The 27,514-nt window shown below is 42.1% G+C and overlaps 2 protein-coding genes across 2 annotated transcripts in view; both read left to right on the forward strand.

Annotated features, from left to right (window-relative positions):
- Positions 1-5,431, forward strand: part of LOC125897965 (spectrin beta chain, non-erythrocytic 4-like) — a 63,752-nt gene extending 58,321 nt beyond the window's left edge. Inside the window, exons 5-10 of the mRNA XM_049591528.1 lie at positions 69-347; positions 431-561; positions 745-949; positions 4,375-4,620; positions 4,755-4,889; positions 5,186-5,431. Coding sequence (XP_049447485.1) covers positions 69-347; positions 431-561; positions 745-949; positions 4,375-4,620; positions 4,755-4,889; positions 5,186-5,431 — 1,242 coding nt within the window. The remainder of the gene's footprint in view (positions 1-68; positions 348-430; positions 562-744; positions 950-4,374; positions 4,621-4,754; positions 4,890-5,185) is intronic.
- Positions 5,432-6,371: 940 nt separating this feature from the next.
- The window catches only part of LOC125897956 (spectrin beta chain, non-erythrocytic 4-like), a 37,208-nt gene continuing 16,065 nt past the window's right edge, over positions 6,372-27,514 (forward strand). The window contains exons 1-9 of the mRNA XM_049591499.1: positions 6,372-6,702; positions 19,338-19,476; positions 19,597-19,681; positions 19,973-20,184; positions 20,547-21,862; positions 22,011-22,074; positions 22,171-22,439; positions 23,538-23,708; positions 23,903-23,945. Of these exons, the coding sequence (XP_049447456.1) occupies positions 6,503-6,702; positions 19,338-19,476; positions 19,597-19,681; positions 19,973-20,184; positions 20,547-21,862; positions 22,011-22,074; positions 22,171-22,439; positions 23,538-23,708; positions 23,903-23,945 (2,499 nt within the window). The 5' untranslated portion in view covers positions 6,372-6,502. The remainder of the gene's footprint in view (positions 6,703-19,337; positions 19,477-19,596; positions 19,682-19,972; positions 20,185-20,546; positions 21,863-22,010; positions 22,075-22,170; positions 22,440-23,537; positions 23,709-23,902; positions 23,946-27,514) is intronic.

A 27,514-nucleotide genomic window follows, 5' to 3' on the forward strand; every position in this document is an offset into this window, starting at 1 on the left:
ACCATGCTCAGCTGAAATGTGATCTGACCCGGCTCATTCTGGGAACTTAACTCTGATTGGTCCTTCAGACACTCCAGAGGGAGCTGACAGGGCGACGGGCTCGTGTTGAGGAAGTTCTGGACCGGGCAGGGATCATTGCTTCGCTGAGGACTCCTGAGGTGGAGTTTGTACGTGAAGGGGCAGGGCATGTGCGCCAGCTGTGGGAAGTTTTGCAGCTGGAGACAGAGAGGAGGTGTGTGATGCTGGATGCCACGCTGCAGGCTCAGCAGTACTACAGTGAGGCAGCTAAAGTGGAGTCCTGGCTGTCAGGTCAGAAACTCCATCTGGTCAATGAAGAAAAAGGCACAGTACGTACAGCCCTGTTGGTCATGCAGGTATTTGTTGGGATAAATGTGAAAGTGAATCCTAACATCATTCTGATATTTTTCAGGACGAGGTGAGCACCCTGCAGCTGCTGAAGGCCCACCTGGCTCTGGAGCAAACAGTGGAAACATATGCAGAGACAGTAGGCATGTTATCCCAACAATGCCAGCGTCTACTGGAACTTGGACACCCAGAAAGGTGTGGCCTGACCCAATGTCACTTGTGCACTAGCAGCATATACAGTTTAGCCAGAAAACAGCACATTTTTCGAAGATTTTTGCATTTCTGCCGAAATTTTGTGTAAGATAATGTATGGGTAACGGTTTCAATGCTTATCTTGTTGGTAGCTGTAAAATGTAGTTTTCTCCCAATATTCAACAGTGAGCAGATCACCAAGCAGCAGTCCCACATAGACCGGCTGTATGTGTCTCTGAAGGACATGGTGGAGCACAGGAAGACCAAGCTGGAGCAGCAGTACTGGCTCTATCAGCTCAACAAGGAGGTGGAGGAGTTAGAGAAATGGATCACTGAGCGTGAGACAGTGGCCAGTTCCACTGAGCTGGGCCAAGACCTCGAGGATGTCACGGTCAGTCAGTCAACATGTAAAACTGCTCTACCGCTATACATTGCTCTAACCACAGGAGATATTCAGCTGTTGATTAGCAGGAGTAATTTATGAGCGAACTCCATGAAATACAATCATATAACCATATGACTTATCCTAAACCAGAACAATGAAACACAGTTTGCATTTTTTAATTAATAATTGTATCAAATACTTTAATATCCTCAAAGAAGTTGCTTGCTTTCACACTTGATGTAAAGCTTAGTGTAAAGCAGTAAAAGAAAACAGTAAAAATAGTCAGCAGTATAAATGAGCCAGCATGTAAAAAAATATTTTAACACTGTAAAATTAAGAATTCACTGCACTGTATGGCTGATATAAAACAACTGAATAGAATAGAATAGAATAGAATAGAATAGAATAGAATAGAATAGAATTTATTGTCATTGTAATGCAGTGCAAAACAACAAGATTAGGAATTTTTTCCTGAGTATACAGTAAAACACAATGAAAACACAATACAGAACACAGAACGCACAGGCATGTAAATTAAATTAAAATAGCATAATGTATAAATAGAAAAATATTAAGAACTGTACACAACCTTACAATATGTATACATGAATACATGTTATATATGAGCTTAGAAATCCCCACAGAAGTCTGTTTTATATACTCAATTTTTATTTTGTTTCCTCCAAATTGAGAGAAAAGAAAGCAACTTTAAAATATTCAGTCCAGTTTAAGGCCCTGTTTTCTTCTTATCTGATTTAATTAGATAATCATTTGATTTTAATGATACCAAGCTCTGTGACAGTCTGGTGACCTATCCAGGGTGTACCCTGCCTTTCGCCCAATGTCACCTGGAATAGGATAAGCAGTTACAGATAATGAATGAATGAAAGATACCAAGCATTGTTTTCTCATGGTCACAGCATAAATGTCTGTAGGAAACATTCCACAAGCCAGAAGGCAAAAATGCAAGAAGATAAAGTAACTAGGCATGTACATAATATTTCTGTTATGACCACCTTATCTTAGAATTAAATCAAAAATAAAATAACCCTAACATGAAATGCAGGGCCTTCATTTTCCTGTTTATAGATATCTTAAGCCCTTTTTACACAAAGATTGTGCTATAGTGCCGCTATGAAGTCCCGTCTTAATGAAGCCTTTGTATTTTTATGCAGAACCAAACAGCTGCAGCATCATTCCGCTCCCATGTGTAATAGGTTGCAATGGCATGAGATTTTCACGGTCTGATAACTGTCTCAGAAAATATCATGGTTTCATAGTATCACCGTATTACAGAATATATATTATCATCACTCAGAATGACCCTTAAAGGAATAAAATTGGAAGGGTTATTTTTGGTTGAACAAACCTTTTATTGCCATAATTGGAACTCGAAACCATTTTGTTAATGGAAGTTTGTGTAAAAAGTCTACCCTTAGAAAATAACCAAAAGACAGGGGTGAGTCTCCATTCAGTTGCTTTTAATTTCTAATATTGCAGACAAGCAAATGTACACAGTATGATAACTATCAACTTTTATTTTATGGGGGTATTGGTGACTTAGTGGATAGAGCAGGTGCCCCATGTACAAGGCTGTTGCCACAGCGGCCCGGGTTTGACTCCAGCCTGTGGCCCTTTGCTGCATGTCATTCCCTCTCTCTCTCTCCCCCCTTTACATTTAGCTGTCTTATCAGTTAATGGCAGAAATGCCCAAATATGCCCAAAAATTTTATGGTACACCTTGAAACCGGTATACAGTATCGCTGCAACACTAGTGTGTAATTTTAGACAGCATGCCAGTATCACAGAATCAAAAGAGGCATGATGGGCTAATGGAGGTGACATGTAACATATTGTGACAATCAGTCATTTATTCTATGTTACATGGCAACTGATCTCGTCCTCTGCTTGAAGGATAAGGAGCTCCTGGACCTTATTGTTTTCCCAGTTTGCAGACATTTTCAGCTGCTGTTCTTCCTCTTTGAATCACAAACATTACATGTCATCAAAACGTCACACCTGTACTGCCCATGATCTCATCCTGTTGGCTGTCCTGTTTATACAGACACTGTTTCAGCGCTATTACTACCTCCATTCCCCACACATTTTCAGTCCAACATCGTCACATATCAATGTTTGGTCATGGACTTTCCACTCCACGTCGACACATGACATGCAAGGTACCCTGGCTGTGTTGGTTGTTGACGTTCTGGGATGCCAACTTCAGCCCATTACATGCATTGTCTGTTTTCAAAATACACCTCTGTTTTCACAGGAAATGTACAGTTTGCAAACAGTCAGTTTAAAAATAAATGTACTATGTCAGTATAACACCACAGACTGACTTTTTTTTTCTCCCTGAACAACAAACGCATGGGCAACAAAAGCACGTGGTTGGGTTTAGAAAAAAAGAACAGGGTTTGGCTTTACAAAGTTACAGGAAGTGAACACAAACCTCCTAGGTGAAAATCGGTGGTTGTTGGACCCATCCATCACTCCTCCCACCCGCCCTATTTAGACTTTACCACCTTAACTTAAGTTGTTGTCTGGCCACGTTTCCCCCTGAAGCCACCAGGCGGCATTATACAACAATGGTGACTGGCTCTGTATCATGCCACGTGAAAGGATGGGTTTTTTGTCAGTATCTGATGCCAGAAGTCACTGACTAAGTGCTTGTATTCAACGACTTCGGAGTGAGACCGGGTTGCCATTCTTTGCACAGGGGCAAGACAACTCTGTCCCCCCATTCAATCATACTTTATACACAGAATAGGAAAGCGGCATAACAGTGCGATACTCCACTTTGCACAGAAAGTGTAAAAGGGATTAGACAAACAGTGGACACACAATTACTTGAAAACTGAAACACACAAACAACAGATACAACAATGACTTTTCTGAGGTTGGCTCCTGTGAGAGGGGGATATAAGGAAGAGGCCCCAGAATAAAGGAAGTTTACCGTACGGAACATCCTTGCTCATTTCAGTGTTATTTTGGGAAGATGATACACAGCACTGAAAGTGTCCTATTGTGTGGAAATAAAAAAACAACAGTTTGAAACACCTGATGTCTGATGACTGCAGTTCCAGTTGTACTAGCTATAGTTCAATCAGCAGAGACTCATTCTGAGTAAGTGTGAGAAAAGTGAATAATCTTTGGCAATTAGACCCCATCATGATGATATATATTTTAATGGAGGCGGTGAAGTTTTAATCGAATAGGGATGATGGCGGGCCTCGGATCATTTCTGGGTTAAATGACAGAAGAGTGAGGATGGGCAGAATGGAAAGCACCCACTGTCTCAAAAATAGTCAATATGAGCCTCACAAAGGTAGAATTTATTTCATCAATGAATGCATTGCATCAGACTCAATATATTTATTTTCTTGTGTCCACTTTCTGTAACATTGCATTATTTCTGTGTGTTCCAGGTACTTCAGGAGAGATTCACCAAGTTTGCCTCAGAAACCAACAGCATTGGCCAACAGCGCATGGAGCAGGTGAATAAAATGGTGAATGAGATGATTGACTGCGGCCACTCAGACGCAGCCACGATCGCAGAGTGGAAGGATGGACTGAACGAGTCGTGGGCCGACCTCCTGGAGTTGATGGAGACCCGCAGACAGATGCTGGCAGCTTCGCACCAGCTGCACAAGTTCTTCACTGACTGCAAAGAGGTACAGTACAAAACAAATATCAAGCTGTTATTTAGGTGTGCCGCATTCTTTATTTCTAAAGTAGACAGTCTGGCCATGACATGCAGCTTCTATTTTTAAAGTGCTCGTGATACCGACGCTGTCCTGTGTTGTAGGTCTTGGCTCAGATTGCAGGGAAGATGAAGCAGCTGCCAGAGGTGAGGGCATGCCAAGCCAACATCACCAATCCAGCCACCCTGCAGAGACTTATGCATTCTTTTGAACATGCCCTTCAGCTGCTAGTTGCACAGGCAAGTGTTATGATTTCTTTCTGAACCCATCAGTTAAACAGTGGACCAGCTGCTCATGAGCACAGGGCATATACAATTCACCAAACTTAATTTTCCTTATTCTGTATCACTGGTCACATCAGTGGATTAACCCAGCCCTTAGAATCTATATTTAAATAAGTGCTTGTTTTATTCTACCAACAGTCAAAAGCCCTTATTAAATCAGTTCAATTTATTATCTACAAATACAGCCGTTCTTCTACACTATATTCTACTGTGATGAAGCCAAGAACTGTCTTCCTCCTGTCTTGGTGCAGGTGAGGCAGCTGCAGGAGAATGCTGCCCAGCTGAGGACCATCTATGCTGGTGAGAAGGCTGAGGCCATCATGGTCAAAGAGCAGGAAGTGATGGAGGCCTGGAGGGGGCTGCTGAGCGCTTGTGAGGCCAGTCGTGTCCAGGTCACCTCAGTAACGGACAAGGTGCAGTTCTTCTCGGTGGTGCGTGAAAACCTAATGTGGATGGAAGGCATCATGGGCCAAATAGGATGGGATGAACCCAGGTAAGACATTTGCTGTACACTTTCTTCAATAGTCTGTGTTGGCATTTATGCAGTGCGTGGTTCAGGTATAGTTGCTGCATTTTGTATTTCAGTGTTCAGTTAACTCAGAGTCTCTGTGGTCTTGTGCAGTCCCTGTAGACAGAAGTTCATTATGGAGTAGTGTCAAATTAGGCTACTGTGCCACCTTGACCTAATTTAGCATGACATCTGTTATTTCATTTTTTATGTGATGTAAAGTAGGGATATAAATTTTACACTGTAATTACTGCCAGTATTTGTTCTTTTACCCAACCAGCTCCACTGTGCAATAACCCCACAGTACGTCCACTTGGCTTGAAATCTTTTAGCAGCTGTGATTCATCAACATATGCAGGAACACACACAGTGAGGGAGCCATAAAGATGGCAAAACATATGTACATATCTGCACAGGGCTGCAACTCATGTTTTTATGCCTCCATGCCGGTGATAGCCACGGCCTATGGCATTTTGCCTTTGGGTTTTCCGTCTGTCCCTCTGTACATACATATGTATGTACCTCCCATTCTTTTTAACACAATATCTCAAGAATGCCCTAAGAGAATTTCTTCAAATGGCTCAAATGGCTCCTTGGACTCAACAATTAACTAATTACATTTTGGTGGTCGAATGTCGAAGGTCAAAGGTCAGTGACCTTACAAAACATGTTTTTGGCCATAACTCAAGAATTCTTAAGCTAATATGACAAAACTTTACACAAATGTCTGAGACGATTAAAGCAGCTGTGCGGAACTTTTTACCTTTATACCAACCCCCCCCTTAAAGATCGGCATACTTATTTGAACCCAACAGTGACAAAAAAGCCTTTCTCTATATGGCTATTTAGCATGGCCTCGCGCGGGTCAGACGGACAGCGGAAGTCAGAAAACCAGAATACGGCACCCGAGGCGGAAGTGATTCTGCTCGCCCGCAGCAGGCCGCAGCCATTACACCACAGAAGAAGAAGAAGAAGAAGCTGTGTTTACAAAGAGGACCAGTGTTCTCTAAGTAAGCGGTACGCAACAGGCATTGCTGAACACATAACAGTTTTACCAGAGATGTATCTATATCTGAGATGTACTTTTGATGTCATGATGACGAAGGAGCACCATCTAAAAGGAAAAGCACAGAAGAAGGCTAAACGGGACAGTGATAGGGCTTGCGTAAACCTCGGTCGGGCATTCACCAAGTGGAGAGAGCTGAGAGAATTGAAAGGTTGTAAAACTTCTCCCGAGTTGGCCCTTTTCCTAATCAACAGGTATGTAATTTTTGTTTTTATTTAGAGAATATACTGCAACTTGTTAGACGTTGTTTCACTTCAATATATGACAACATGGAAGTTATAAGCAAGCTAAATGCTTATGTGAACCGCTTTTGTCTAGTACAACAAACACCACAAAATTCTGTGACTGTGACCATGAACACGAATATACAGCAGGCAGTTGTCCTCAGTTTATAAGAAATTCAGAGCTACACCAGAACATTATGAACAGGTCTTACTTTACTACTAACTTGTGTGTAACGTTAGCATGTTTCCACTAATTACTTGGACTGACCTGACGTTAGTAGCGTTAGCTTTGCAAGCGAAGGCTACTGAGGTCAAGCCAGCCCTCACTTTGAAACATTTGGTCAAGCCAGCCCTCACGTTTTTGCGGTGTGCGAACATACTACACATTACGGCAAGAGCGAGAAAGGACTGATTTCAAAGTAAAAGCAAGCTTCCAAAACGACCTCAGAGTGTCACCAAGAAAACATCACGTCAATCTGACGTAGCATTTCAAAATAAAAGCCCACTGAACTGTCATATTTCCCTGTGCTCCGTCTACAGTAAGATTAATATATTTTTGAAAAAAACTAACCATTATTACGCAATGGTTTCGCTTCAGACTGATAGTACTCGACCTCAGGGTGTCACCCAGAAAATATAGGGTCAATCTGATGTAGCATTTCAGAATAAAAGTCCTCTGAACTGTCATATTTTACTGTACTCTTTGTACATTAAGAATAACATAAAAAAAAACCCTACCTGTTATTACTCAACTGTTCCACGCCAGACTGATAGTACTCGACCTCAGGGTGTCACCAAGAAAACATCACGTCAATCTGACGCAGCATTTCAAAATAAAAGCCCACTGAACTGTCATATTTCCCTGTGCTCCGTCTACAGTAAGATTAATATATTTTTGAAAAAAACTAACCATTATTACGCAATGGTTTCGCTTCAGACTGATAGTACTCGACCTCAGGGTGTCACCCAGAAAATATAGGGTCAATCTGATGTAGCATTTCAGAATAAAAGTCCTCTGAACTGTCATATTTTACTGTCCTCTTTGTACATTAAGAATAACATAAAAAAAAAAAAACCCTACCTGTTATTACTCAACTGTTCCACGCCAGACTGATAGTACTCGACCTCAGGGTGTCACCAAGAAAACATCACGTCAATCTGACGCAGCATTTCAAAATAAAAGCCCACTGAACTGTCATATTTCCCTGTGCTCCGTCTACAGTAAGATTAATATATTTTTGAAAAAAACTAACCATTATTACGCAATGGTTTCGCTTCAGACTGATAGTACTCGACCTCAGGGTGTCACCCAGAAAATATAGGGTCAATCTGATGTAGCATTTCAGAATAAAAGTCCTCTGAACTGTCATATTTTACTGTCCTCTTTGTACATTAAGAATAACATAAAAAAAAAAAAAACCCTACCTGTTATTACTCAACCGTTCCACTTCAGACTCAAAATATGACAGTTCCAAGGGCTTTTATTCTGAAATGCCACATCAGATTGACCTGATATTTTCTGGGTGACACCCTGAGGTCGTGTACTATCAGTCTGAAGTGGAACAGTTGAGTCATAACTGGTAAATTTAAAAAAATATATATTAATCTTACTATAGATGGAGCACAGTGAAATATGAAAGTTCAGAGGGCTTTTATTCTGAAACGCTACATCAGATTGACCCTATATTTTCTGGGTGACACCCTGAGGTCAAGTACTATCAGTCTGAAGTGGAACGGTTAAGTCATAATGGGTAGGTTTTTTTAATATTAATCTTAATGTACAAGGAGCACAGTGAAATATGAAAGTTCAGAGGGCTTTTATTCTGAAATGCTACATCAGATTGACCCTATATTTTCTGGGTGACACCCTGAGGTTGAGTACTATCAGTTTGGCATGGAACGGTTGAGTAATAACAGGTAGTTTTTTTTTATGTTAATCTTAATGTACAAGGAGCACAGTGAAATATGAAAGTTCAGAGGGCTTTTATTCTGAAATGCTACATTAGATTGACCTGATATTTTCTGGGTGGCACCCTGAGGTCGAGTACTATCAGTCTGAAGTGGAATGGTTGAGTAATAACAGCAAGTTGTTTTTAAAAATGTTATTCTTAATGTACAAGGAGTACAGTAAAATATGACAGTTCAGAGGGCTTTTATTTTGAAATGCTACATCAGATTGACCCTATATTTTCTGGGTGACACCATGTGGTCGTGTACTATCAGTCTGAAGTGGAACGGTTGAGTAATAACAAGTAGTTTTTTTTTTTGTTTTTTTAAAAAAAAAATGTTATTCTTAATGTACAAGGAGTACAGTGAAATATGACAGTTCAGAGGGCTTTTATTCTGAAATTCTACATCAGATTGACCCTATATTTTCTGGGTGACACTCTGAGGTTGTGTACTATCAGTCTGGCATGGAACGGTTGAGTAATAACGGTTAGCTTTTTAAAAAAATATACTAATCTTATTGTAGATGGAGCACAGTAAAATATGACAGTTCAGAGGGCTTTTATTTTGAAATGCTACATCAGATTGATCCTATATTTTCTGGGTGACACCCTGAGGTCGAGTACTATCAGTCTGGCGAGGAACAGTTAAGTCATAATGGGTAGTTTTAAAAAAAAAATATTAATCCTATGTACATGATGCACAGTAAAATATAACAGTTCAGAGGGCTTTTATTCTGAAATGCTACATTAGATTGACCTGATTTTTTTCTTGGTGACACCCTGAGGTCGAGTACTATCAGTCTGGCGTGGAACGGTTGAGTAATAACAGGTAGGGTTTTTTTTATGTTATTCTTAATGTACAAAGAGTACAGTAAAATATGACAGTTCAGAGGGCTTTTATTCTGAAATGCTACATCAGATTGACCCTATATTTTCTGGGTGACACCCTGAGGTCAAGTACTATCAGTCTGACGTGGAATGGTTGAGTAATAACAGGTTGTTTTTAAAAAAAATATATAAATCTTACTGTAGATGGAGCACAGGGAAATATGACAGTTCAGAGGGCTTGTATTTTGAAATGCTACATGAGATTGATGTGATGTTTTCTGGGTGACACCCTGAGGTCGTTTTGGAAGCTTGCTTTTACTGCACCCTGAGGTCGTTTAGGAAGCTTGCTTTTACTTTGAAATCAGTCCTTTCTCGCTCTTGCCGTAATGTGTAGTATATGCGTGCACCGCAAAACAATGTGAGGGCTGGCTTGACCTCAGTCGAAGGCTGCAGGTAACAGCTTTGCTGAGTTAGGATTAGATCAGAACATAAACACGACAGGAGAATTTACTGAGTCATTTTGCTGTTTCCACTAATTACTTGGACTGACCTGACGTTAGTTAAATCTCTCACTCTCCAAAACAAATGCATGTGGTAACTGCCAGCTGCAGTCAGAATTTTATGACACCAGGCTGTGGGTGTCATACCGCTTCGACCAAATGGGCGCTGTAATCAACAAAAACGAAAAGTTCCGCACAGCTGCTTTAAGTTGATACAGTGATGACATTTTACATCCAAAAGATCAAAGGTCAGCTTCACCATGACATCATAATAATCTGTAAAAACACATTTCTGGCCATTATTCAACTTCATATCTCAGGAACAGAAGGGGAGACATTTGGTCAGATACTGAAATGGTAGTCTGAGTGGGCGGAAGTTCGCTGCAGAGATCAGCCTCTCATTGGGCGGAACGAGCCACCCGCTGAAGTCCCGCCCTACCACCTCCGGTTCTGTAGCAGTTTTCAACTGTTTTCAACACGTCCTTTACTAACTTTTGGAGTGTTTGACCTTGCGGGGATGTCGCCATTTTTCTGCCATGGTTCGCGTCCTGTAGGTGATATTTTTGTGGGCGTGTTACACCAAAACCTGTTTACCCCCGGCAATATTTTTGTAAGCGCACCGTTGCTGTGGCACCGCCCTTTCAACCAATCACCGATTGTGATTGGTTGAAAGAAGTACAAGCAGCCGGGGCGTTTTTTTCTCCAATCTCAAAGTGAGAGTCGGCCCAGCCAGACCTTTCTTTTCTTGAGAAAGGTCTGGTGAGCGAGACTACTGAAATGGTGACACCAATCTTGGATCCAACTTGAAAGTGCACTGATTATATAGATCTTCTGTGCTGTCGGGGAAGATGTGTGTGAAGCATTCATTTTTTCACAGACATGGATGTAAACTGTAAGACAAACTTGACTGGTGCATGGAGACATACAACCATAGGGCAATAATTCTAGTTTTTCATTTAGAGCTGAATAGTTTAGTTTATGGAATGATAGATCAATCAACAGAAAAAAAGCTTACATTTTGATAACTGGTTAATCATTTCAGTCATTTTTTTCCAGGAAAATGCCAAAAATTCAGCTGTACTTTGATGTGACTGCAAACTGAAAATCTTTGTGTTTTTGGTTGATGGTTGAACAAAACAAGACATTTAAAGCAACACTTACCTTTCTGGAAATTTTACACTTTTCTTTGTTTAGGTTAAAATGCTATTAATAAGCTGATGGCACACTAAAGTGTAAGTGAATTCCACCAGAGATAAAAACTCATAATTATACCATTAGGCTCGTTCGAGATGATTTGCGCCTCGCCTGGAAAGTAGATGAGAGCAGGCGGCCACAGCAGGGGGCGGTGACAAAAAGCCGCGGTGAAGTCAGACAGTTTCCCGACAGTTTCCAGCAGCCTTCAGCCCGTACAGGAAGTCACAGACACACTAACATCCTGTCTGGAATGATGTCAATTCATTAAAAAAGTGATCAGACCCATATATCAGTTTGTTCTCAGTCTCCAGTTGTTTTAATTATGATAGATTAATTTATTAAAATGCTTTACAGGTGATCTGTAGTTTATGTTCATGGTTTATCCTCCATTTGACATGAACTCTCCTGTAAATCAGCATCATATCAGTTTGACTTGTCCCCTCAACTACACAGGCTACATAAACTGTGTTTGACTATAAGGTTCATATTTTCAGGGGAAAAAAATACAAGACAACAGCTTTTATTAAGACTCAGTCAGATACAGTCAGGGCTTCACATCTGTACAGATGTTATTTTGAGAATCCTCACATCCCATTGACTACAAGTCTCTGTGTTGCTTAATACTTCAATAATTTAAAAAATCCAGTGTTAATATACAGTAGATTCTGTATAGTTTATGATGAATTTATTCAGTCTCTGACAACTAAACTTCTCCATCAGTCACACAACATGTTTCTGTTCACAGAATAAACCTTCAGATGAGACAAATACAATCTGATTCTCTAAAATTCAACGAAAATGAAAAGTTTATCTAAAACGTCATCTTGTTGAGTTGACATCTAAACCAATCAGCTGTTAGATCAGGTGAGGGCCAGGCGGTACAGTCGGTGGAGACCAACTGCAGCACCTGGCTCTAAAAACTGTGGCCGCCTCGCTCTCGCGGTTTTATTGCTGTCCACTTTTGTAATACGTCAGAGCAAGTCGGGATGAAGTCAGACACAAAACTAACTGGCATGCATTGTGCACAGTTCCTCTGAAAACGGAGACTTTTCGCACATGCGCATTACGGTTCCAGTCACTAGGCATGCCGACCGTCACAACAACAATGCTGAGCTCTGTTTGTGCTGCTCACCCTGTTAATTTGAAGTGAAGTGTAGATCTGTTACTGTAGCAACTCCACCTCGTCGTCCATCCAGACAAAGTTATCTGTGCATGCTTTCGCCATTGTGTCTTCTTTGTTTTGGTTTGTAATCACCTTGTTGTAGAGGAAGGCGCTTCAGCGCAGGTGCAGGGCGTCATGCCGTGGTGTTGCATTGCAAATTTACAGTGCCACCCATTGGCCTGGCGTGCATACTACAGAGTTTCCAGTAGATTTTGCGGCTCTGTGTGAACGGGGATCGTTGCAATAACCTTGTCATATAAACACAGAAGTTTTTTAAAACGCAAAGGACAGACTTTTCCATTTTTAGAGAAACCGTTGTCGTCTAAACAGGGCCTCTGTCTTCCCCACGTGGAGGCTTCCGACTGACGTAACCACTTGCATAACACCCCACCCCCGGCCCAGAGTCTGTGAGACAACAAATACGCTAGTAACAGGGACGCTTGTGGGTATAAACTAGTGACAGGGACGCTTGTGGACATAAACTTTTCTCCGTAACAATGGCAGACAAATGCGGACCACCGCTTTCACCTCCAGCTGCTCCAACAGGGAAATCAGTTGGCACAAGAAAGTATACAGCAGAAAAAGCTAACACTAAGAGAAGAGAGAGCTCGATGCTGCAAGAGCCAAAACTCGGGTCAACATCAGCTCTGCTTTCAAGCGATGGCGAAGACTGATGGAGCTTCATCCTGAGCTAAAAAGGGACGAGATGATCACAGAGTTTCTGCTGGACAGGTATTTTTAGTTTGCCTCTAAGTTTTAATCAACATGGCGGCGCGACCAATGCTTGCGGCAGCCTCTGTGTACACCAGCGAAGTAAACACGGTGCAGCAAGAAGTAAATTCTTCAGTGCAATACAGTTGCAAGTTTCTAACAGACATTAGAAACCGCTGCAGAGATCTAACGCTACAACCGAGAGAGCTCAGGATGACTAGCCCTGAGATGACTATGGTTTCGCCTGGAGCTGTCCCGATGGGGAGACGCCAGCAGCGCTGTGACAGGAAGGGGAAGCGGGAAGCTCTAGCTCCAGAGCTCTAGAGCTAACCCCATCAAACCAGCTGTTCCCAGCATCCTTCTGGCGAACATCCGCTCGCTGGACGCGAAAATGGATTACAACCGACTGTGGAGATCCACTCACCGAGGAGTGAGGGACTGCTGCGTCCTTTTGTTCACTGAGACATGGATGAATGGGGACATTTAAGACTTCGGTGTTGAGCTAATGGGGCTAACACTACATAGAGCAGACAGGGAGGCGGCGTCATCTGGTAAGCTCCCTAGTGGCGTAGTGGAGTTTTTGATTGTGAAATGTCGACCCTTTTCATCTTACTATTGCACTATATGTTCTTTCTTATATATCAGGGTTCGACATAACCCATGGCCCGATGGCCCGATGGCCCAATGGCCCGAGGCCAATCAAAAAGTATGTCAGGCAAGTTGACTGACAGGTCACAGGCCTGCTCGGGCCAGTGACGCTGTAAGGCTTTTTTGTCAGGGGAACAATGCCAGTGGATTTTTATCTCACTTTTCTTGAGCCTTTAGTGGATTTATTGGGCTTTTTGGCCAAAGGTGCCCTCACCTTTGTGCAATGAAACACCGGAGGAGGGGGAAATGTGCCGGTGCGCTTGGGCGGCTCCGCCAACGCGGACACCGCACACCGCTGCCATGCAGGTATATTTCTCTCCAACATGCGTTTGCTGGCCAGTAAACTGGATGAACTTCAGCTACTGATGGTGAAAAACGGATACTTTTCTACATCTGCAGTTTTGTGCTTCACGGAGACGTGGCTGTGTGGATCGATACTCGACTCTGCGCTCCAGCTGGCAGGCTTCCAAGTCTTTAGAGCGGATCGTAACATGGAACTCTCTGGCAAAACTAAAGGTGGCGGTATCTGTTTTTACACTAACAGTCGCTGGTGTAATGACGTGACAGTGATCCAGCAGCACTGCTCTCCTGATCTGGAATCTTTTTTTCATCAACTGCAAACCTTTTTACTCCCCCCGTGAGTTTGCTTCATTCATTCGGGTTGGTGTTTACATCCCACCGCAGGCCAACGTGCAGGAGGTAGGCTACAGTGCATGCTCGCCGACCAGATAGGGTACTGTGTGTGGAGCAGACTCCTTAGTTATTGTCCTTGGCGACTTTAACAAAGGTAACCTCACCCATGAACTCCCCAAATACAGTGGGCTCTAGTTTCGCAGACCGGGCGAGGTGGAGGCGCAGCGCATCTGCACTTCGCCAACTGGGTGTGGCCAGGCGGATTTTGCAAGTTTGGCACACTGTGCGCCTGGCGCAGCTACTCCTCTTTCCCACCTCCGTCCCTCCTACCTGCGCAAGTCGGAAAGAGGGAGGAGAGAAGGCGTGGAGTGGGTTTTACACACATCACACCAATCAAATGAGCCCCTCTCCTCGCACTTAAATGCGCCGTGTGAAGGCGTAATGAGAGTTTACTCAATTCGCCATGGCAGAAAAGAGCAGCAGCGTCAGACGGCCAAACTTCTCCCAGGAGGAAACTGATGTTTTGGTCTGGGAGGTCCAAGCTCGCAGTGTCCAAATATACGGAACTGCGAACAGACTTCCACTCGCAGTCTCACTCTGTTTCTTTTCTTTTGACTTTTCTAAGATGACAGATGCTGAATATATACTCCCTATCTGGCTGTTTGTGGTTGGCTGAGAGGGATGTGAACTCATTAGTTTGCAGGCTGTGTTAATCAAATCAGGTTGGGTTTCCATTACGTGTGCCAAACGTGCCAAATGGTGCCAATCCCCTTTGATCTGACATCAGATGTGACGGGACAGTCGATATAGAGATACATTTATGTGCTGATTGCAGATAGTTGCATTGAATAGTGTTTTTTCGGGTATTTATTGCGCACATTGTTAATGTGCCTGATATTCTGGAAACCTGCCTGTGAGGTTTTGGTGACGTGTGCGCACTGTCCGCCAGTCAGCCAAACTTCCGCTACACCGGCTGCGCTCCGCCTGCGCTGACAGTAGACGTGGTTTCAGCTGGCGATCTTATAGCGCACCTTCGGCGAAGCCTTTTGGCACTAAACTGTCACTGCGCCAAGCTGGATCTGTCGACACCTCCCCCTGCTGCGCCGCCACACCCATCTTAGCGCACCTCAGTCTGCCAAACTACCAAACTGAGCGCACCTCGGGTTGCACTGCTCGAAACTAGCTCTGCGCGGGGTTCGCCACCCTGCGCCACCCTGCGCTGCGCTGGGACACTAGAGCCCAAACAGTTTCTAAAATGTTTGACCAGAGAGAAGAATATCCTGGATCACTGTTACACAACTGTTAACAACACCTATCACACCGTCCCCCACGCTGCACTGGGCTACTCTGACCACAACACCGTCCACCTGATTCCTTCATACAGGCAGAAATTAAAGCTCTGTAAACCTGTTGTGAGGTCATCTAAGAAGTGGATGAGTACATAGAGGCTGTGACATCATACATCAGCTTCTGCAAGGACTACTGTATATACCATCACACGCTACGATGAGGTATAATGGAGTTAAATGAAATGAAGTTAAATTAAATGAAGTTTTATATTCATTTTCTCTCTCTCTCTCTCTCTCTCTCTCTCTCTCTCTCACTTTTTTTTACTTGGGCCAGTAAGAATATACAAGGGGCCGTAAAACAACTCTGAACTACTGGCCCAGGGGGCCAGTGGGGAAAAATGTTATGTTGAACACTGTATGTTGCACAAATTGTTTTTTAAATGTTTTGTTTCTTTTTGCTTGGGGTGTGTGAAATGTCATTTCGTTTTTTGCTGCGCATAAAAATGACAAATAAAGAAGTGCAGTTCAGTTCATAATGTTACATGACAACACAGCATCCAGTTGCTAATGGCTAACATTAGCCTACTGTAGCATAGCCTCTGAAACATTAACGTTATCTTCCTTTTGTGTTTCCACTTACTAGTAACGTTAACGTAGGGTGACCATATTTTGATTTCCAAAAAAGAGGCCACTCGGCCCGGCCACGACATAACCTACTTAAATGATGCTCGTAGTTTACTCAAAGATGTCTTATAATTTTAATAGGCCTATAGCCTATTTAAAGTTTATATGTATGGATAGAAAATTCAGTTATATTACAAAATAATATCTCTCAAAGACAGAAATTCAGATAGGCCCCAATAGGGGACACATACACACACTAGAGTATGGTGATCCGAGCCCGACGGGTCCCGACGGGTCGGGCCGAGTTTGGCCAAAAATATAAAAATTGTATTCAGACTCGGGTCGGATTCGGTCAGCTTTCAGTGAAAACGTAGTGTAAAAACAAATAAAATCCTATCGTCTGTCCTGTTTATTGCTTGGGTACTGTTATTTACGTGACAACACCTGAACATAACACACACAGACACACATTGGCTGTTTGTTTCTACCGCTCCCCTCGCTGGAAGTCTCGGACCTCCAGCCGCCCGCCTCCACCTTGATTAAATGCTGAAAATAAAATAAAAGAGGGAGACAGGTTTTTCCTATTTTATCTTATTTTGTTAATTTCTCCCTCATCCCTCGCTAGAAGCGTCGGACCTCCCGCTCCCGTCTCAAGGTCTCCCTCTCCGCTGAGCACGCCCAGCCTGTTAAATAGCCTGTAACCATAACAACTGTGTGACACAAACTCAGTGCTTTGGTAATTAAATAATGTCGGGCTCGGGTCGGGACAGAAATATACGGCCCGTGCCGCACTCTAACACACACAAACACACACACACACACACACACACACACACACACGGAAATCATCAATTTATAAAACCCCCCCGGATGGGACGTGAAAAGTGGACATGTCCGGGCAAAAGAGGACGTTTGGTCAGCCTACGTTAACGCTACTATCTAATGTTAGCACTGTAACCTTATTCTAAAACTCATCAGTGATCACTGATGCATTTGACTGTCTTGGTTGTAACATTATGCTCGCTCTCCTTTCCGTGTATCTAACGTTACCTTGCCAACACCTACGTCTATCATAGACGTAATGAGGACGTAATGGAGGAGGGGGGAGTAGGTCTTTGGAGGGAGGGGGAGTTGCAGGAGGAGAGGGTCAGGACTTTGGAGGGAGGCGGAAGTTGTGGATGTTCAAATTTTTTTCTAAGTGCTGTGTGAAATGCAAGAAAGGTAAGAGGTTGCTTTAAGGACGGCACCTTGGGCTTCAGGAATTTATGATATTTTCTGCAATTAAATAAACACTAATTAAGATAATATTCGAGAGATTAAACAATAATGAAAACCATTAGCATTACTTACAAACTTGTGCATCTTGCTCCTGAGATTAAAGCTGAAGTAACATGTCTGGCCATTGTTTTAAATTCACGTTTAGATTTTAATTCACATATAAGAATGTTGAACAAAACAGCTTTTCATCACTTAAGAAACATTGCCAAGGTACAGCCGCTCCTACCCTGTAAAGATGCTGAAAAACTTATTCATGCTTTTATTTCAAATCCATTCAATTATTGCAATGCTCTTTTTAGTGACCTTCTGAAACAGTCAGTTTAAAAAATGTCAGCGTTGTGCTGCTGGACTTTCACCAAATCATGGAAGGTAGAGCATATCACGCCAGTCTAAGCTTTACACCTCTGGGTCCCAGTATGCTTTAGAATTGATTTTAAGGTTCTTTTGCTTTCTTTTAAAGCTCTAAATGGTTCAGGACCGACCTACATTTAAGATGCTCAATTGTTCTGTAATCCCTCATGAGCTCTCAGATCCTCTACAGCTGGGTTTTTAAATACACACAATTACATGCACAAAAAAGAATGCAGCACAGCTTTTGTAAACTATGCTCCAAAATTATGGAATAATCTTCCAAAACCCATAAAAGATGCTGGCTCAGTTAACATTTTAAACAACAGCTGAAAACCTTTTTATTTACTCTGGCTTTAGTCTTATTACTTTAATATATTAATTCAATAACTTTTACTTTTACTGGTCTCTGTTCTTTTTACCTTCACTTTTGTATTTTATTCATCATTGACAGTTGATTAATCTTGTTGTCCTTTTTGCACTTGTTGGATTGGGTTGGTTCGGGTTTGTGGTTGTGTCTTAATAAAAGAGCTGCATCCCTATAATTATTATTATTATTATTATTGTTGTTGTTGTTGTTGTTTAGTAGTTGTTTATTAAGGACCAAGCACCAACCAGTGTTAGGAACTAATTTAAACTGAAGGAATTTTTATTATTTAGGAATTTTATTAATCTTATTATTGTTGTTGTTATAATAATAATAATAATAATAATGATAATAGTAACAATAATACTTATTACTTATTATTATTATTAGGGCCCAAGCACTGACAGGTCAGAGAGAGAGATATTCACACCAGCAGCTCTGTGAGGCTATAATGCTCATTGTGCAGAAATGTGTATTTGAAAATTAATTTAATTAGATAACTTTGATTATTTGTCAGTCTACACAATTTTTTAGGTAATAGGCAGTTGAAATGTGCCTTTTCGTGAATCCACCCTACATACATGCAAAAAGGGGGTAGCACGGGGTCAGCCATTAACAGTGGCCCTAAAGCAGTTTGGGGGTCGGTGCCTTGCTCCAGCTGTCAATCCACACTCCATACTTGTTCCATACAGAGACTTGAACTGGCAACCCTCTGGTTTCTTAGCCAAGTCCCCACGCACTGAGCTACTGCCACCCCAGCCATTGTCAGTCATGGTGAAGTAAACATAAAACTGGTCAGTGGGTGTCCTCAGCAAAATCTAAAGGTTTATGATGTTGTGTGCATGGGAGTGTTACATAGCCTTCATGTGAGGATGGTGTAAGCTGGTTCTGCAGCTGGTGCTAGAAGAACCAAAGTCATTATTATTTATCCTTATTCATCGTATTAGCAATAATACTGTATTACACTACATAAACGAGCATACAGCTAACATTTTACACTCTGCAGGTATAAGGAATTTCTAATAGTATTTGGTGTTTAATTTAATCTAAATAATCTGATCTATCCCTCCTCAGAGATCTCACGGCTCTAGAGGGGATGATTAAACAACATCAGGAGCTGAAAGCCAAAGTAGACGGCCGCAGCAAGACCATACAGCAGTGTGCAGATCTGGGCAAGATCTTAATAGCTGCAGGAAACCCTGCATCAGAGGAGGTCAGACTACAACACATTTAAATGACTGTCACAAAGAGTACATAAAACCCATACAATTACTTGATTAAGATGTAGCAATATGTTGTTGTAGTCACGACTGCAATTTGTTTGTCCCCACAGATAAAAGAGAAGCTTGACAGTCTTCTGGCAAAGCAGAAAGATCTTATTGACAAATGGGACAAACACCAGGAGAAGTTACAGTGCAGTGAGTAACTCACTAGAGCAGAAGCACCTCCTAACACAACATTATGTTAAATGTCAAACAGGCTCAAACTATGAATGCTTTTTTCCACTTTGTCCTTTTATTACGGATTATGTATCAATCTTATGGTTCTTCTTGCTTGTGCTAACATTACATACTCACTCTGAACTAACTCAATTGATAAAATACACTTCCACTATGATCTAGTGTCTAAATAAAAACTGATTTTTACTGCAGTGTGCATTAAAATGTGGTGTGACGGTAATCGTGTTGTTGGTCTGCTGTCAACTCCAGAGCAGGAAAGGTTCCGGTTTGCCCAGGAGACAGTGAAGGCGGAAGCCTGGCTGAAGGCCAAGGAACCGCTGATCACCTCCAAGGAGCCAGAAGGAGGACAGGCCCCAGCCCAAACAGATGAGGTTGAGCAACTCATCCTTCGTCATGAGGCCTTCCGCAAGGCTGCTGTAACCTGGAAAGAACGCTTCAGCTCTCTCCGCCAGCTTTCTGCAGTAAGCTTGACAATAGATAAATGTTTAATCAGTTTGGTGGAGTCACAATTTAATGCTGCTACAGGAAAAAATGTGACCTTGGGATGTTGTATTTGCTTAGCAGGCATGGTGCATGCCATGAGTTTACATTGTCATGGGCTTAAAATTGTCTCATGACATTTACTGCATGTGATGTACTTTTACTCACTGCACCCCCTCCACATTTAATGCTACATTTTTTAGTCAACCAGACTGTTTAAAGTGAGCAAATCATTCCAGATCAATTGTAATATCTTTATTTTATTGGGCCATCCTGCCTTTGATTTCTGGTTTAAATTTGGTTGATGTAGTACTGTTAGTTATATGGTGAACTCTCTCTTTAGGCTGAGAAGAAAAAAGAGGAGGAGAAAAAGACAACCCCACTGTCCAGCCGAAGGATGTTCCCATTATCATGTCTGACTCCCAGTGTCCCCTCAACCAGTACTACCTCATCTTTCTTGAGGCAGTCGGTACAGGCACATATAGAACCCAAACCCTTACAGACCAGTCTGGATCTGGGTGCTTCCCCTACAACCCAGAGACTGTCCTCAACTCTCGCCAGCTACAATCCAGTTATAAATGGATCCGGCTACCATGGACTGGAACAGCAACCCAGTGGGAAGTTGGTGAGCTCCCCATACCTCGGGATGAACCACCAGGTGGCCGGAGGTGGAAGTGACTCTGGTTTCTCAGCGCTGACCTCCCAGAGTGGTGGAGCAGACACTTCTACTTACCTTGGGATAAACCATCAAACTGCTGGCAGTGCAGAGAGCTCTGGGTACTTTGGACTGACTACTGGGTGTATGGGTGTTCCACAAAACCATCTAGGCAGTAGCAGGCTAGGAAGTTCAGGTAACCTAGCTCAGCAGCCAAGTAGTGGAGGTATGGGAAGCCCTGGCTTTCTCCCTCAACAAAACTTTGGCAGTTCTGGATATTTGGCCCAACCACAAAATATGGGAAGTTCTGGATACTTGGGTCATCAGCCTAATTTAGGTAGTACAGGATATTTGGCACAACAGCCTAATATGGGGAGCTCTGGGTATTTGGCACAGCAGCCTAGTATGGTGAGTTCTGGATACCTAGCACAGAATTATCAGAGCAGTGGGGGGTTGGGTAGCTCAGGCTTTCTGGCACAAAATCATTACAGCAGTGGAAGTCTGGGCAGTTCTGGTTACCTGGCGCAGAGTGGTGGCATTATGGACCCTAAAATGGCATATGCATGGCAGCACCTGAAAGCTGACTTCATGCAGCCCAGGATCAACCACATCCACAAAGCTGTAAACCCTCTCCTAGAGGCTAGCAGAGTGCAGCGGGAACAGTTTGGGGACATTCCAATGGCAGACATGGTGGGGCCAGAGTCAGGACTGGAGCTTCTCCACGGCCGTCTCCAGAGGGATCCCCGTGGCAGCCGCTCTGATCCTCAGATGGACCATCTGAGGCGAGAGAGGGAGTACAAGCTGGGCAGACAGACTTCCAGTGAACAGGAGATCCAGGCTAGACTGAACGAGCTGCCATTGATTGTGCGTCAGGAGCGCTACCGGAGGCGCCTGGAGAGGCAGTCGTCCAGTGAACAGGAAGGGAGCAGCAAGCAGAGGCTGCAGAGACAGGACTCAAGTGACTTGGAGGGCTCTGTCAAGGAGGGCTCTGACAAACGCTCAGGGTATGTGAATGAAAATTCAAATTATCTTTACAAAATCTGGCTTTACAGATTGCCCAGTCAGCCCTGTCCAGCTTGATCCTAATGATTTCAAAAGTCGCGTGATGATTGTGTTTACTGTTTGGGTGATTCATGTCTGTTGTCACTGCAGGGACAAGAGACAACAGACCATGGCAGAGATTGTAGAACAGGTCCAGGAGAGAGAGGCAGCACATGTGAGTTAGCTTACATACAGGTTATAACAAAAGTGTTGTGTATGTTCATTTTTCTTCGTGTCTTGGGGTCACATTCTCTTTTTTCTACTTTCTCAGGCACGAGGAGAGCCTTATCGACCTCCAAGCAGCCTCTCAGCACCCGTGACTCGTTTTGACGGACGTCCTCGTGCCAGAGACCGCCCTAAACCAAGGAGGAGGCCCCGCCCAAAAGAGCCTGAGGAAACACGACGCTCTCGCTCAGCACCAGCCACTGGTGCCCCAACGACACCTCAGCCGCCTTCACACACTGCCCACAATGAAGGCTTCCTGTACCGCAAAAAGGCCACCACGTCTGACCTTGAAGCTCAGCAGAGAAGCCCAAATAGGTACAACCTTTACTGTCAAAAATCATACAACAGACATAGTTTACAATTCATCATATGCTAAACCCTATATCCTAACAGTGACTGATTAATCATAGCTTAGAAACCGTAAACAGGCACAAAAGCGCCTGTCAAACTTTGGATTTCTATGCTGCAGCAGTGTCCATGGGGCTCTAACAAGAGTAATACACGTCATTTAAGGAGTTTGGAGGGAGGTGTCATTTTAAACCTTTCCAAAGCCAAAAACACAGGAGTAAAAGTGTGATGAAAGAATGAAACCTTGTATTTAAGATGCAAACGTTAACATGTACAGCTAAGTCACTTACAACCTACAGTAGTTATCGACCTTAATTCTAAGGTCAAGGAGCGCATCATGAACAACCTAGAGTAATTTGGGAGGTTACGTCACATTCAGAAAAGCCCCAGTAATGACCAGAACATCCACTGTGTTGTATTTCTCTTGTGTGTGGAAGTTGATCCTGAATGATGTGAGAGTTAAGGCTAATTTAGGTAACTCTATCCTGATTTTTATTGGATTCTGGGAGGTTTACCCTCCAGCATTCTCAGGCAAACACATTGACTGGTCATCATACTAAAATCTTTTTCTCTTAAATTAAAAAGTAAAAAATTAACTGTTGGAAAAGTATTTGAGCTTTAGGCCTACAGACACCAAACCGATGTTGGAGAAGTAGCAGCTAAAAAAGCCCCCTGCTACATCGCCTCTTGTTGCCTTGTCTTGACCAAGGAAGACGCTGCCTGTATAGCAGACGGGACAAAGCTCTTGTTGAAGCATGCTCGTCTCCATCTCAGGGTCCTGTATCTGTTTCCAGACAGCAGCAGTGTGAAGTGTGGGTTGAGAGGGTGATCCGAGTCATTGGTTATTGTTCGTGCGAGACATGTGACAGATCAGTGGTTGAGCTCTGTGAGGTTGGGTGTGGGATGGTTGATGATTTTGGATGCAATGTGTGTTATTTTTGATACTTGTAATACTAGGACTAACTTCCTCTACAACTACAACAAAAAGCAAAGCTGTTTGTTTATTCCCATGTCCTCTACATGAGTCTGATCTGATCTGCTTAATGTGTCATTTGAATTTTACAGTAAGTCCTGGGTGAACGTATACTGTGTGCTGAAAGAGGGACAGTTGACCTTCTACAAGGATGCCAGGAACCACACCACAACATACAATGAAGAGGCTCCTGTAGATCTCAGTAACTGCTCATTTGATCCCTCAATGGGATACAAAAAGAAGAAAAACGTCTTCATTCTTCAGTAAGAGCTTTCCCACTGAGCAAGCAACGTCCACAGACGTTGCTTGCTCAGTGGGTTTCTATTGTGGCAAATTTTAATGGCAGAAATTGTGATTTTATTAGACAAGTGCATTATTATTATTACTTATCAGACATATAAAAGGCAAAGCAGTGCAGTAGAAACTGACAATTCCTGTGGATTCTTTTCTGCAACAGAATGACCGATGGAAACAACTTTGCATTCCATGCAAAAGATGAGGTAAGGTTTCCTGCCTTTAGATCTTCTACGTGAATGCATTGAAAACTATGGGATGGGGGTATTAATTTTCACCGAATTGACTCATGGAACTAGAGATAAAATCAAGACAGACAAACATTCACAGCCTTTTGGGGTACAGGACAAAAGAGAAGCAAAATTAGACTTATAAGGTCTGCATGCGTTTAAAAGACCTGAACTCTGAAATATGTAAAGCTGTGCTGGGTAACCTTAGTGGATAGGATAGGACGAATAGTTTATTGCAACTATATGGATGGGAAGTATTTCCCTTTCACTTAAAGTTATACTACACAGAATTTTCTTAAAAACAATGTATTGACTCAGCTAAAAGTAATCTGTCTTGATTTTCATTTACAACTCACTAGAACAGTGTGGCAGTGTATTTATCTGTAATGATTTTCATTTTGTTTTGCTGAGTTTGAAACATTCCTGGCCACAGCGCGTAGGAGAGGTTGGACTTTACAAAAAGGTAGGGCCAAGGTGCCAGACCATAAGCAGCATGCATCTAACAGAAAGCTATGAAAATCACATCAAAAAACAAACAAACAAAAAAAAGCAAATATAGCAAGCTGAAAAGTGAAGCAATGGATAGAATAAGAGTCTTCTAAAAAGTGAAATTTCTCTTGAGTGGAGTCCCACTTTACTTTGTCAAAAGCTTTTCCTGCATCTGATAATATCAAAGCTTCATCGGTGATGAGGGTGGTGGGGTTTTAGATAATATTAAACAGATGTCTGAGGTTGGAAAAGGAATGTCTATTTAGAATAAACCTGGTGTGATCTGGTGAAATGATAAAATCGTGATTCCAAAAAAGTTGTCTTGTTTTTGACCTATATTTAATTTATTACAAAGAGAAAATATTCAATGTTCATACTAATGAACTTTTTTTTTTTGTTTTAAATATATATACATGCGTAGGCCTACATGAGTTTGATGCCTACAACCCACATGTTGACAAAACACCTGTTTGGTAACAGGTGGTAGTATCATGAAGAAAGGGGCTTCCTTTAAAGGCTGGTAAAATGCAAAGTGATTTGAACACGATGAACATGGAGGCTCAGTGCACTGAACCACTGCGAACTCTCTTATGTTTTTTATTGTCAACTGCAGCACATTGTCACTTCCCTCCATTGGCTCCAAAGGCCATCTTATATTAGTCAGAGCATTTTGCTAAGGAGTAACTTAACAGAATAGCTTACACAAGTCACATATTTTCAGAACTTACCATGTAATCCTATGGCTTCACTCACTTTCTACGAGCCCTCTTATTTTTTGTTTTTTCTCTGTACAAAAAGGCTACTGAAGTTGAGCTGTGGAGCTCTGGGTGCTCACAGGCGGCGACAATTAAGTTTGTCTTCCATTTCTAAAGGTGTGTTCACACCGGACCTGTTTTTTTTCCCTAGCGACGAGTTTACATACAAAGTCAATGCAAACGGGTGATTGAGCATATATTTGCCTGGGAGAAGAATTGCTCGGGCTCCGAGCGACAGAGCGATTTTTCGCTCGTCGCTTGAGATGAGAAATCTCATCTGGAGCGGTATTTCGCTGGGTCCTGTCGCTTGCAGCTCAACGCTGATTGGCTGCCGTAATCCCAGAAGCCTGGGGGGGGTGCTTGACTGTCATGACATGTCAGCTTCATTAAAAGTATAGCTGCAAACTAAAAGCAACAATAGATGTAAAAACACAAAGACACAATGCATCTGTGATCACTTCCCTAATTTAATTTTAACAGTTTAATAGTTTTATTTTATGGAAGTGATCAATATAAGTGCACCTGTCCTAGAGCCGCCAAGACATGCAAATAACTCTGTTTAGATAAAACCTACAAGCTTCTCTTCCTATGACTTTTACTAAAAATGTGTCTTGTATGTTTTCTGAAGCCTTTAAGTTAAGCAATACCTCCTATATACATATTGCAAAACTCTGTAAAAGTACACCAAAGCATACATTTTCGTTTACAAATATTTATTTGAATATAATAATTATATTGTATTATAATTATAATTTGATTAAGTTCTGCCTAATGCTTGGGTTGAAACATGGTGAAATCCTGCTGTTACAGAGCATGGTGGATGATAGTGTGATAAGTCACGGATCAGCCAAAACAAAACCACTGGCTGGTGAAGTGAATAACACTGACCATTTTATTACTCTGTAATTACTCTATTGAGAAACCTTGGGTCCTGGCATTCATGTGGATGCCACCTGACACACTCCATCCACCCAAACACTGTTACAGACCAGGGACCCAATCACCAGTGATTTAATGTTTTGGCTGATCGGTATATGTGTACACTAAGAAGGATTTTTAAATCACTGGGGCTGTACAGAAGGAAAAATGAGTTTGACCTTTTGGAGGTAGCACCATTTCTCAATGATCATGTCTCACTGATCAGCTTTAGGTGCATTAAGGACTCCATAGATGCAGTTCACAACTACCAAAGTACCTATCACTGGGAGTCAGCTCAAGACAGGTGCCAGAATGTAGTGACTGATAGGGCTGTTCAAAACTGGGGGACAGAGATTCTTTAATGTAACCATGCAATAGCCTCAGAAAAGCTAAGTACAAAAGACCACTGTTACATTTATTCTGAATTTATGAATGATCCTCTGTCTAAACAAACAAGCTAAGTAACTATCAGTCTGTCTATCTTTCTATCTGTGTACTGCTCCATTTCAGTAGTATGGACAGCACCACACCTACAGATGTGCCCCCAGCCTCTACAAAGAGTAAACAATGCTGTCCATAATTCTAAAACAACAATAGATACGAGAACTTAAATAGCTGAGGGTGCATTTTTTTCATAAAATAAAATTAATTGATTTAACAAAATAGCCTTAGGAAGTCTAGATAAGAACATAAGGCTTGTGTTCCAAAAAAAACAAAAAAACATTTATTCAGTTCGATTCAATTCACTTTTATTTATAAGGTCCAATATCACAATCATAATTTGCCTCAGAGGGACATCCCTGTCCTTTGAATTCTCACAGCAGATAAAGAAAAACTTCCCAAAAAACTCTTTAACAGGAAAAAAAAAGGTAGAAACCTCAGGAAGAGCAACTGAGGAGGGATCCTTCTTCCAGTATGGACAGACGTGCAATAGATGTCATACAGAACACATCAACATGATAAATTTGCAGTAATCCATATGACAAAATGATATATAAAGAGAGACAGAGACAGAGAGAGATGCACGGCAGGCAGTAATGACAATAGCTACAATAACATTAATTTTAGTAATAATAATAATAATAAAATAATAACAACAGTAATTGTGGTAGCATATGTTGTAAGTGTTAATGTATGATAGTACATATATGTGACAATAATAATCATGTGTATAATAACAGTAGAAGTATGACTAATGATAACAGCAGCAGCAGGAGGCATCAGGCAGGACCACGGCAGCAGCACAACCACGTCACACGATCCAGGCACCGCAATGATATAATTTTGCTGGCTGAGTCTGAGTCTGACATACTGAACATGTTAAATATACTTAGTGTGTGGTGCTATAAATAGAGATTAGCAATAAACCAGAATTAAACACGT

Source organism: Epinephelus fuscoguttatus, linkage group LG12 (assembly GCF_011397635.1).
Source record: "Epinephelus fuscoguttatus linkage group LG12, E.fuscoguttatus.final_Chr_v1".
NCBI classification, from domain to species: domain Eukaryota; kingdom Metazoa; phylum Chordata; class Actinopteri; order Perciformes; family Serranidae; genus Epinephelus; species Epinephelus fuscoguttatus.